Genomic DNA, 12,224 nt, shown 5'->3' on the forward strand with positions numbered 1-12,224 from the left:
CATAAGGCCTGGTCCCCCCTCTATTTAAATACCCATTTGGGCTCTTGCCAGCCTCTCACACATAAAAACACTTACTAGGTGACGTTATTAAGTCCCTGACAGGTTTGGGTTTACGGGGCACTTGATTGGGCTATGCATTCTTAACAGCACGGTTTTCAACATCAACCATTTCAAAGGTGTTCTCGGACGGACTACAGAGATTTTTTGAAGACTTGTTGGAAATCACCATCAATGTCCCTGAGGCCGTGGTGTGTTCAATATGAACGAGTATATGTGTGGTCAACCACCTCGGCAGTCCTGCATTGATTCTATCTGATGTGATCCACGACTTTGAAAGAAGGGTGAAAAGGCTTCCTTCCTCCATCCTACTGCTCGCTTCTCTCTGTGACGAACGATGTTCTTTGTATTTTTGAGGACACCATGAAATCTTACAGAGCTGAAAACGTAGCACTTTTTCCGAGTCACTGTCCTTGAAGGCACTCCTGTCAGTTGATAAAGTTTTAAATGACGGAAGAAGTTTGTCGTATTGTCTGTTTCAAGAGAGTTAATATTTACGACCACATTTTACCCCCGATTCACTGATCAGAAAGGGCGTTTTAAAGGACCCTGTTAGACATCTACGCTCTTGTTTGAAGGCCTTGGACTTAATTGCGTGTTGAGCCCAAAAGATCTAGTTTTTCTGTTTTCGAAGATGATACTTCGAGTCAATTCCCAAAGAAATAGTCCTTCCTGTGTGATCAACAGCAAACCTTTCTGTCAAAGTTTGTCGCAGTTTGTAAGGCTCTTTACAACGTACGACAGAAACAGAGTTTCTAACTGGCATTCTCGCCTGTTTGGTGAAAGTATATCCATGCTGGTTATTCTTCTTCATCGTCTCAGTATTTATTACGGTGACAAGTTTCCGAGATCAGAAAAAATCATTGACTGAGTCATAGCATTTTGTTTCTCAAGACACTGGTTTTTTCATATACTTCACATGTCAAGGCAATTTTACACTCATTTTAACCTCAACTTCCTTGATGCGCTGGGTTGCACGCTGGGTGACTTTTGAGGTCATGGGTCGCGGTGGGGTGGTGACAGATGTTACCTTTTGTCATTTCACAATGAACGGCAACATTTCACGGCCCTCCAGTTTTTAGTCTTAATGTGTGAACAGGAAGTTAAAAGACGTTGGGAGGCTCTTTTTCCTGCGCTAGTCCTGGAGGAGCTATTCCCATTACTTTCCCACAACCCCGCACACTCCAACACCAATGAATGAAACCTATTATATTTCCAATTAAAAACCCAGTAAACTAACAAAACCATTGGGTGCATTCTTTCCTCGGTCCAAGAAATGCTGCCAGAAACCCCAAACAGGGAGGTTGTACTACTGGTCTACATAGGAGTAGCTTCTGACATTAAATACAATACCCTATTACTTTTTATTTTAGTTTAAACATTCTTGTTATTCTATAAGGCACTGTGTATGAGTATGACCCCCCCCCTTCTTATGCACCTTATATTTATTACTCTATTGTTTTTTTTGTTCTTCATGTTCCTTGTAATTTTAGAGCATCTCTGCAAGCAGGAATTGCCTTGTGGGATGAATAAAGTTTATTTTATCTAATTATAGCTGAAGCCCTAACTCTAATCGCATCACTGATGACTATCATCATTCTAACTACTGAATTTTAACAAATGACCGGACCAATAAAAACACGAGTGTTTACAGATGAACTGTTTCCGTAATCCAACAAACACAATACATACTTTCTCCCTCCCTCAGTCCATGAGTTCCCAGTCGTCACCCCGCAACCTCTACAACCCCTCCCTCCCCACATGGCCTGGCCACCCCTTCTTTCCTCCAACCCCGCGACTCACCGGTTGGGCCTTCCCCCGTCACGTGCCTTGGTGTGGGGCGTTCCTCCACTCCAGCAGGCGGCTTGGTCCGGAGAGCCCCCAGGAGGGGCACCAACCAGCACCGTAACCACCAAGGTAACTGCCCTGCCACGCCCCCGATCGAGTCCGCAGGTCTCCCATCCTCCTCCTCCTCGTCATCCTGTCCTCCTCCTCGCATCCTGCCTCTATCAGCAACTCCTCTGGTTTTCCGGGGCCTTCCGTTCCGCAGGGCGTCTAACGGGCCCCCAGCCTCGGCCCTCATCAAGAGCACCAGCTTCCTGTACTCAGTTCCTGTGACGCTAACCTTAGAGCCACGTGATTTCTGGAGTGGCAGAGAGAGCGCTCGGTGGCCTCCTCCCACCTGGGAGGTGGGAGGCGCACTGGGATCTATTGCCAAGGATGGAAGAGGATGAGTAAAGCAATTGGAGGGTGTGGGGCTGAGGAGAGTCGGATAAGGCTTGGGATTCGTCCTCCGCCTCTCAGGAAGTGCCAACTGGGGTGATTCTCTTCGAAGCCTCGGCTGCTTTCATTATTTAGTCATTCTTAGGTCGCTACATGTCTGTATTTTATTTTCATAAAGTTTGGGAACTTCGAACCTATGTTAGTTTCCGTCCAATGTTTTTTTATATGCACATTTTAAATGGAGTAGAGCTGACACTCTTTTTTTAATATCTTGAAATTTCACCTAAAATGTTTTTTATGCTTGCTAGGTTGACCATTGGTGTATCAGAAAACCAAAAAGCGACAAGTGCCGGATGGAAACAGATTTAGAGCTCATAAAGATGGCGTAGCTGGACTTTCAAAAAGCCTTCTTCGCCCTAAGAACACAATATTCTCCGTCTCCTCCGCCTCCGCTCCCACACAGATCTGACTTAACGCTTCTCACATTCATACCGCAAGACAAACACAAATTTAATATTTCCGTCCAGTTTTGCTACATAGTTTTTTCCTCCCGTTTGAAAGGTTTTGACGGGCGCCTCTTTTCATTACTCTCTCTTCTTCTTCTGTGTATCATTGTTTTTCTACTACAGAATTGGCACACCTACAGCTTAATTTTGATACCCAACCTCCTAATAATCTGCATCACATCACTCTCTTTTCTTTTTGCGATTTCCTCAAAAGGTAGGTAAAATCATGTTGCATGTGAACGTACTATCTTGTTCAAAAACATTATTATTATGAGGCAACCCAAGCATGATATAACTTATCTGTGGTGGATATCAGAGTACTAAAAGAGTAAAGTTCCGCTGATTCCATGAGTATTTGTACGTCTGTGTGGTTGGTTTGACTGGAGTTATGACTCTGAACAGATGTTGTGTTGGTGCTATTTCCCGATGCAAATGCTTCCATTAAGATTAAAAGATTTATGGACGTTCATAGTTTATAGCGTGATGTGACATAATATTGTTGCATGAAGCATTAAACCCGCCTGCACCAAACCTGGGAGATTGTGGATGTAAGACTGCATACTGTTACTATTAACTCTTTAAGTTAATGTAACGTGTTAAAAGAAAAAGCGAATTTGTCAACTATGTCCACAGAGTGAAAAGTGATGAAGGTTAATTTGTGCATACTGTCTCGTGTGATACTGTTCGGGTCAAAGTTATCAGACTTGAAAGGTTTGATAATGGTGAAGATTTATCATATGAGTCGATTTAAAGGTCATTCAGCAGACTTTAAGACCTTTACTTAAGATCGATAAGAGAGATTTCACTCACACACTGAGCGCTGAAAACACTTGACGCATTATTTAGATGTGTATCCAGTGATGCGTTAAGAGTTCTTTGTGTTGGTATTTTTCACCCCCGAGGGGTTATTAATCAAATCCCTTAGAGTCTTTTACTAAGTGAAGATGTAATACAACAGTAAAGGAAAGTAAAAGTGGGTTTACTTTACGGAAACTGACAACAGTATTAGTTTTCAGAGATACTACTTTAAGTACACAAGTAAAAGTACAGAAAAGATAATATATTATGGATTTAATGTTTGCAGCTGGTAAAAGTGAGCTTATTTATTGTTTATTACTATCGACACCTGCCTGTACTTTGTGAATTTCCATCACCATCAGTCAATTAGTTTCACTTAACCTGTAATAAATACATAATATTATTGTAATTAGTTTATTTTTTAATCTGAATCTTCGAAAAAGTGCATAAAAGTGCCTCCGAGATGTTGTGGAGTAGAGTATAAGGTATCAAAGAAATTAAATACTCACGTAAAGTACAAGTCCTCAACATGTACTTAGTTACAGTCCACTTGGTGTGGTCGCATGAACGCACACTGAAGCCACAAAGGTGGAAAATTTCCATAATCGGAAAGACCAGATTTTAATTTTATTTTTTGTTAAAGGTGGTCATCAAAACTGTCTTAACGTCAGTCTTTTTCTTGGCGTGACGATCCGGTATCGATCAAACATTTTCATATTATCATCCGTTTTAATCTTGGCTCATGCAAAGAGTAAGTTCCATGACGTGAACTTGTCAACAACCAATAGGTGACTGCCGTCTCAGCAAACCCAGGGGCACACTGTGTTTACAGAGGGAAAAAGCTTGCTTTCTCTGTGACTGTGTTAAAGAACGAAAACTGGCGAGGAGTTAACACGAGAGACTCGCTTTCCGAACACCCTCCACACACAAACGCTGCTTCTGTTTATGCTCCATTGTTCCCCGGTTTTTTTCCTTCTTTTGTTGGACGCCTCTTAGAAATCCCCCCCAGGATGTTATTTTTTCATACTGTGCTTATGACCTCTGCAGCCTGTCGGGGGCGCTGGCCGCGCTCTGTAGCGAGTTCACTTTCAGTTATATTGATTCTCTGGTTCCTTAAAGTGCCAGCCGCTGAGCTTTCTGTGTACGTTTACACACTGATTCCTGTCGTCACTGGAAGGACGGCAAGGTTTACACAGCGGAGTTCTAGAGACCTCAACACGCATCACGCTCCTCCGAACATCACAATATCTTCTTCCTTGTTATAAGTGTGTGTGTGTGGTGTGTGTGTGTGTGTGTGTGGTTGTGTGTGTTGTGGTTGTGTGGTTGTGTGTGTTGTAGAGTGGTGCTGTTGCCACGCCCCCTCCCAGCTGTGTCTCTCTCCTCTCTCTCTCTCACTCCAGCTCCCTCGCATCTTGGGTATTCCGCTTCAGAGGCAAACCTGCCTCACACAGAGAACAGGTTCACAGACAGACAGACAGAACAGACAGACTACAGGTGTCCATACAACAGGCAGTTTCTTTGTTTTGCTTGTCTCTCATCTGTCATCATGTTGAGCGACTGCAGTCGGCTCTGAAAACTGGTAAGGACTCCAACGTAAGTCACTCAGATTGTGTGTTTGGTGTGTTGGTGTGTCATGTCAAGTGGGGTCCGGACCAACCAGGGGACCGGAAAAGTTTTTCAGATTTTATTCATTAATTACACGATGTGACAATTGTTTTTTGTTTTTGTTTACAAAGGCTTCATAGTTTTCACAAAGGATTTCTTGTTCTAACGTGAAATTATTCAAAGAAGAACGTACCTGAGGGGTCGCCGGCTTAACAAATTCTTTAGTCGGACTACAAGCCTGTTACACAGTTGTTTCGTCCGTCAAGTCATTTTTCTGAACATCGTTATTTTTGTCATGCATTCTTTCACACAGAGGCACAAAACGTGGCGAAAAACAAGTAATTTTCTTTTGAGGAAAGCTCAATTTTTCTGAGCTTATGCCAACTGAAATAAAAGCTCAAACCAATAACACAGTCTGGGCGTATAATTTCAAAGATAAATCATCATCATAATATGTTACTTTAATTTATATTTCGTATAATCTGACTCTTTGAAGCCCATATGGAGGGATTGGAAAATGGAGGAGGAGAGGAAGAGGAGTAGGAGAGAGGGAGAGGAGAGGTGGAGGAGGAGGAGGAGGAGGAGGGGGAGGAGGAGGTCCGCTGCCTGAAAACTGGGAGCTGGCGTTCAGTGATACAGGAGAGCCGTACTACATTGAGTAAGTAATGACACTGATGATGATTGATGAGATAAAACATTAATAATCAGATTTCAGACCAAACTGTAACATCATCGCTGAATGTTTCCTGTGTTCAATACAAATTAAAGAATAAAAAAAGAAAACTGCCAAACCATGCAGAGAAAACACTGAATTTTAACTTACAGGGATGTTCCACTGTTCCTACATTACCCAGGATTCATTCTGACCGTGGATGTGTTTAGACTGATGATGATGATGATGATGATGATGATGATGATGATGATGATGATGATTTCACTTTTTCAGTCATATCTCAAAGACAACCAGCTGGCTGGATCCTCGAACTCTGAACATGACTCCCTTTACAGAACGTAAGTCTGTTTGTCTGGCTGATTAATTAATGTTTTGATGCAGCTACGCTGTTATTGGTTTGTGTAGATGAAGTGTTAAACCCAACTTCACTGGACGGACTTGAACTCAGGATTTTGTATTTTTATTAATTAATTTATTGTATTATATTAATTTACAGTAAGTCTAATGCATTTATTAACTTTATATGCATCATTATATATATTTTTTTTATGAATTAACGTATACATTTTTGTTATTTGTGTATTTTAATTAGTTTTATTTCACTAATTTAAGTTAAATTTAATTACAAAAAAAATGTATTCACATTTTAGTTGTTATGTGTATCTTTAGTTTATTTATTCAAATTTTAATTATTTGATCTTATCTTATTCCTCTATTTGCAGGTTTGTGTTTTTATTCATTAAAGTATCCAGTATTTTTAGTCATTAATTATATATACTCCTAAGGTTAAATAAATTAATGATAATTATATCAGCTTTAACTTCTTTTAATTAGTTTTAGTTTATTTATTAATTAATTATTGTTGTAGTTTCTAACTTTTGCTTTCATGATAATAAATAATATCTTAAAAGCTAAAGTTGTGATTTTAGATGAAATTATTATTTATTATTTTCTGGCTGGAAGTTTTAGTTTGTAAACTGCTGCTGAGAGCAACAAACTTCCTGTTTGTGTGTAAAGGACTTTTATTTTGACATCCAGCAGGGGGCAGCACAGATTCAGACTTTGTGTTGTGACGTTGTGTTTTACTTTGTTGGTGCTCTTAATACTGGAAGTGTGGAGTTTGAAATAAGTTTACCAGGAAGGAAGGCTCTAAAGAAAGACTTAGACAAGGTGCATTATGGGAAATGTAGGATCCAATGCTTCAGGTCTAATAGTCTGGATATCTCCACCTCTGCTGCTCAGAATGACTCTTCCTCTCACAACAACGACTGTATGAAGAGACGGCACACTGTGCCCTCACCTGTCCTCACATTCACCCCGTCTCTCCTCCGTCTCTCCTCCGTCTCAGTCCCAGAGTTCACGGAGCAGCCTGGTCAGCTGAAGGGTTACTCCTCCATCCACCCGGCTGTCTAAAGGTCCTCGAGGTTTCGGCTTCAACATCGTCGGAGGAAGTCGACCCAGAGAGTTTCTACAGGTGTACAGTGTCACACCTGGAGGACCGCCAGCATTAAACACAGGTACTGATACCACTGATTCTTCACCCGTTTGGCTTTTTGATTTTGTTTTAATGCATATGGCATAAATTTAGGCAAGGATGTGAGTTTTTTGTCTAATTTTGGGAGTTGACCCTCAGCTCCTATAATAAGTTTATAGTAAACAACAAAGTCAATGGTGTTGCTAATCAGTGACGTATCTCATGTCTTTACATAGACCAACAAATTAAATACATTTATTTTTTTAATGATAAAATGTTAAAAATCAGTAAATGAAAGTCACAAAAGAAATAATAATTAAAGCTTAAGAGCCAGAATAAAAAGATAGTTCTTCAATTTTCTTTTAAAAATAAAGCCAGCGTGCCACTTTCATATCCAGAGGCATAAAAACTAAACAAAAGTCTCTTCCTGTGCTTTCGCTCATCAACCTGTGAGCTCAAACATGCTAATCATGCACACGCTGCACTGCAAACATGAAGTAAACAAAAAGCTCTGTGCTAAAGAAAAAACGACGATGAAGGGAAAATGTTCTGGCGGACTCCGCCCATACCTTAACAGCTCTGAGCCAGCCAGCCCCCACCCATATCATGTAAATGATAAGACATAAGGGACGGGTTCAGGAATTACATGTTTATTTAAAGTATGTATTACTTGTACAGACATGTTTATAAGATCTATGTATTTTAATTGCATATACACATTTTATTCAGTGTGGGAGTCCCGGGCATCTGCAAGGGACTTGTTGTAAACAGGTTGCAGACTTTGCCGCCTCAAGGCTAGCTGAAGGCTACATTATCTTTGGCGCAAAGCGTCGACATCTTTCCCTCAGCTTTGGTCACTTGGTTTCTTCTGAAACAGTTCTTGTGACAAATGAAGTCATTGACAGTTGATGTTTTGTGCCTCGTGCTTGTGCTTGGACGCTTTTTCCGCCGTGTGCGATGCTAACATCTGAATGGCACACTTTGCAAAAAGCACGAGTTTTCCCGACTCTGCTTTTATTAAATAAGGGAAGGTCTCCTCTCATTTGGTACTTGCATAAAATTTTAACTTGTTTGGCAGGTACAGCTGCGTCTCCATCTATCTCCCGTTCACTGTGACTCTCATCCATATGTTCTCGTCTTCTTCTTCTTCTGTGTTATTGTTCCCGTTTTCTTCTTCTGTGTATTTACTGCCGGATAACATTTTTCAGCTAAAGTTAAACATAATACTGCCACCTGCTTTACCGGAGGACACTTTACACTTTTTTTAATTAGGCCTATTTTTATTTTTTAATTGTTAAACATACGGGATAATTACTGGAAAATATTTAAACGGGAGGACAGCGGGATAGAAGGAAAGATACGGGATAATGCCGGGGAAAACGGGAGGGTTGACAGGCATGCGATGACGTGGGTAGCAAACTTTAATGAATGTTGAAATAAATATGTTCGAAGCACTCCTTTATTTTAGTCAAGATAAGATTGAATATAACATGCTGTATGTCATACACTTATTTATTGTTGTTGGAAACAAAATGCCAACTTTCCTGCACCTGGTGAATTAACTCAATATATCACCATCTTACAAACAATGATTATAATGTTACGTAACAAACTCTGGCATTATAAAATGCAAATATGATTGCATTGTATGTATTTATTAAATAAAAATAAAGAGACGATGACGTGGACGTGATGTTAATAACTGCTTTGCTTCAAAACAAAGATCATGCATTTTTTGCAAGCAGCAGTTACTAAATGTTTCTGAGCCGGACAGCGAGGCAGCGGTTTTACTTTTCTAACTCGTGTAAACTCAGTCCGTGTTCCCGTCTGATGTCACAGCACTTTTCCAAATGAATCAGATCCTTGATCCTTTCCACCTGTGACATTTTGAATGTCACAGGTGGAACTAATAACACTAACGAGGTTATTAGTTCCACCTGAGGTCAATAATGTCTGTTTGTGTTATATAAGGAGCTCCACTGCTACATTAGTGTTTCTGTTGTAAATACACATCCAGAATGGAGATAATGTGATATATTAAGTATATGTAGTTGTTATGAAAGTGAGATTTAAATGCTCTCTCTCTCTCTCTGTGGAGGATTATGTTGCTGTTTGAGAAAAATAAAGACCTGAGAACCAGAGACACAATCTCATGATCTACAACTAATCCACACACATGCTGCACGCACGCACCAACGCACACACTTTAATCTGTCCGACACACACAGCCTCCTTTCTCTCCCACACTGACAGACCTGCTCACGTGCACTGCGGATAAATAGTCAGGAATGTAACACACACACACACACACACACACACACACACACACAGCTTGTGAAATCTCTTGGGAAAGAGCAGAGTTTCAACAGGCAGCAGAAACCTCCTGAACACTAAAGGCAGCTCGACAGCAGGGAAACGAGTGAGAAGGCGTTTGAACGATTTTAAGGATATCTCGCGTGTCATGTCTTCGTATTTGAAGCATTTCGCTTATCATTTCTGACCATTCTCATTCCCAACTCGTCACACGCGGACACAGTTTTAAACTGAATTCAAACAAAACTACTTGGTTAGGTTTAGGAACAGATTATAGTTTGGGTTAAAATAAGGACGTTTGTTATGTAAACTAAGTTTTGTACGTAATTTAAGTAGTAAACGTGAATAAGGTTGACCCGCCCTCCTTACTACGCAGACTTTCTCGTGGAGTGAAAACGTGATAACACACAAATATCATCACAAATGATTCTTTCTCTTTGTGGTGATTCCAGACTGTTGAACTCTTCCATCTACGATCTCACTCTTTGTTCTGCGCACATTCGTAGCTGAGGATTGGTACGCAGTTTAACACCGTCACAACACCGCATTACTGCTGACACGACTCCAATTTAACATTTCCTTTAAGGGTCAACTTGACAGCTGAACATGTCAGATTCTGATAAACTGTAGACTGACTGCGTCTCCTGGTGTTTGGTCCTCCAGCGGACATCCTGGTCTACATCAACGAGAGCTGTGTGTTGGGTCGCTCTCATAAAGAGGTGGTGGAGATGCTGAAGTCGGTGCCGATGGGCCAGAGTGTGGACGTGGTGCTGAGGAGAGGATACCCGATGCTTTATAACCCTGATGGATGTCCCAAACAGAGTCTGGACACGGTGCGGGATATATTGTGTTTTTAGTATTCTTACAACTTTGAACAGTGTTAGTCACTAACCTTGTATCTGTATTTTTTACTCTATTCAACAGCCACAGACTCCCAGCGAGCCCCCCAACCCCCCCAATGTGAACCGCGGCCTGACACACCTCACCTACAGCCGAACGCTGGATGCCAACGGCAGCACGCCAGGTCAGAAAGATGAACCGCTAGAAGTTGTAATGCACTAAAGTTAGAAAAGGGGGCTGTTGTCATATTTCAAACCAATAACATCCGGTCACAGAGAAGTTGTTTGTACTGAACCGTCCAGGGAGGCTGTTTTAGTTTTTAAATCACAAGGTTACAAGATTTGATTATTGTCATTCTACAACAGAGTTGCACAACGAAATGTGAGTTGTAATCCCTTTATGCTACACGAGAAAAATATCTAATAAAATCCATGACATATCTATTCAATCAGCTACCTCAGGTCTTATTCTGGATTTATCTTTGAAACTTTCTTTCATGCATTTAAAAAGATGGACACCTGCTTTGTCTAATGTCTACAGAGAATTAAACGCAAACATTTATTATCTCTATAGGATTATTTAGGTAAACAAATTAAGTAAATAAATACTGTAAACAGAGATTGAAACATATGTATACAGACTGTACATATATATATATATATTAAATATTTATTAAAAATCAATAGTGTATTTGAACCAAGATACAGTATCACAAAACATAATATCGGTGTCTGGATATGTTCTTACACCTCTATGATCTATCCGCCTATCACCTTTCATCCAGGACTGGGCCACACCCCGCCCTCCTACGCTGCTCTGCCAATGACGAACGGGCTGACGAGCCCACCAACCCCCACTTCCTCTGACCCCCCACTGGGTCCACCACCCCTTCCAGAGAGGACATCAGTCGCCAATCACAGCGACTCTGATGGCGGCCTGTCCAGCGCTGGAACACGAAGGTGAGAGGAGCTTCAGTGTTAGCATTAGCAGTGTTTACAATAAGGTGCATATAAAGAGGGTCATTCTACTACTATGTAGTTATGAAGCATGGACAGTGTATTATGGTGTCCCCCAGGGAAGCTGATTGGGACCTCTGCTTTTTCTCTATTCTTATTGACGATATGCAACTTGGTATTAACAAAGTTAATTCAATATTTCTTGCATTGTTAAAAAATAATAATATGGGCCCTACGAAGAGTAGTGGTTGCCAAAGTAACATCTAATGGGATCCAAGTACACAATAACACCTTCAATCACTACATTTACAGGCACACTAATATTCCAAATATGACCATATTCAGAATTTTATGTTGGGCATGTAAACAGCATATTCTGTTTGGATATCCAGAATTCGGCCTTATTCCGAATGTAGCATTTTCCGATTAAGACGTGTTCAGGTTCTCGGAGGATTATTTGGACATGTATGCAGCGCATTCAGAATATGCGTATCAATTAGGGTTTTCACCGCAGTTTGCGACACACAACCTCTTGTCGGTTTGCTGCAATCTCGTTACGTTGTACACAAACCAACTAGAGATGCATGCCCAAGATAAAAGATAACATTTCTGGTTAGAAGGAGGAACACACCAACTTTTAACTGTGAAAGACTTGGATATCAACAGGTTTTTGGATATGCGCAAATATCGCACAAAACCTTTCAAGAAGATGGTTGAAGGAATGAAATAGGGAACCTGTATTCGCACGGCTTCATGTAAATGGGAATATGAACTTTAGT

The 12,224-nt window shown here is 40.8% G+C and overlaps 2 protein-coding genes across 2 annotated transcripts in view; both read left to right on the forward strand.

Moving 5' to 3' along the window:
* Positions 1–2,291, forward strand: part of LOC115005437 (membrane-associated guanylate kinase, WW and PDZ domain-containing protein 1-like) — a 45,320-nt gene extending 43,029 nt beyond the window's left edge. Inside the window, exons 22-23 of the mRNA XM_029427247.1 lie at positions 1,766–1,862; positions 1,915–2,291. Of these exons, the coding sequence (XP_029283107.1) occupies positions 1,766–1,862; positions 1,915–2,291 (474 nt within the window). The remainder of the gene's footprint in view (positions 1–1,765; positions 1,863–1,914) is intronic.
* A 3,485-nt stretch (positions 2,292–5,776) lies between these two features.
* The window catches only part of LOC115005438 (membrane-associated guanylate kinase, WW and PDZ domain-containing protein 1-like), a gene marked incomplete at its 5' end in the record, with an annotated part of 35,071 nt that continues 28,623 nt past the window's right edge, over positions 5,777–12,224 (forward strand). Inside the window, 7 exon segments of the mRNA XM_029427249.1 lie at positions 5,777–5,847; positions 6,136–6,200; positions 7,211–7,257; positions 7,259–7,379; positions 10,313–10,482; positions 10,574–10,673; positions 11,274–11,448. Coding sequence (XP_029283109.1) covers positions 5,777–5,847; positions 6,136–6,200; positions 7,211–7,257; positions 7,259–7,379; positions 10,313–10,482; positions 10,574–10,673; positions 11,274–11,448 — 749 coding nt within the window.

Source organism: Cottoperca gobio, unplaced genomic scaffold (genome assembly GCF_900634415.1).
Source record: "Cottoperca gobio unplaced genomic scaffold, fCotGob3.1 fCotGob3_303arrow_ctg1, whole genome shotgun sequence".
NCBI classification, from domain to species: Eukaryota; Metazoa; Chordata; class Actinopteri; order Perciformes; family Bovichtidae; genus Cottoperca; species Cottoperca gobio.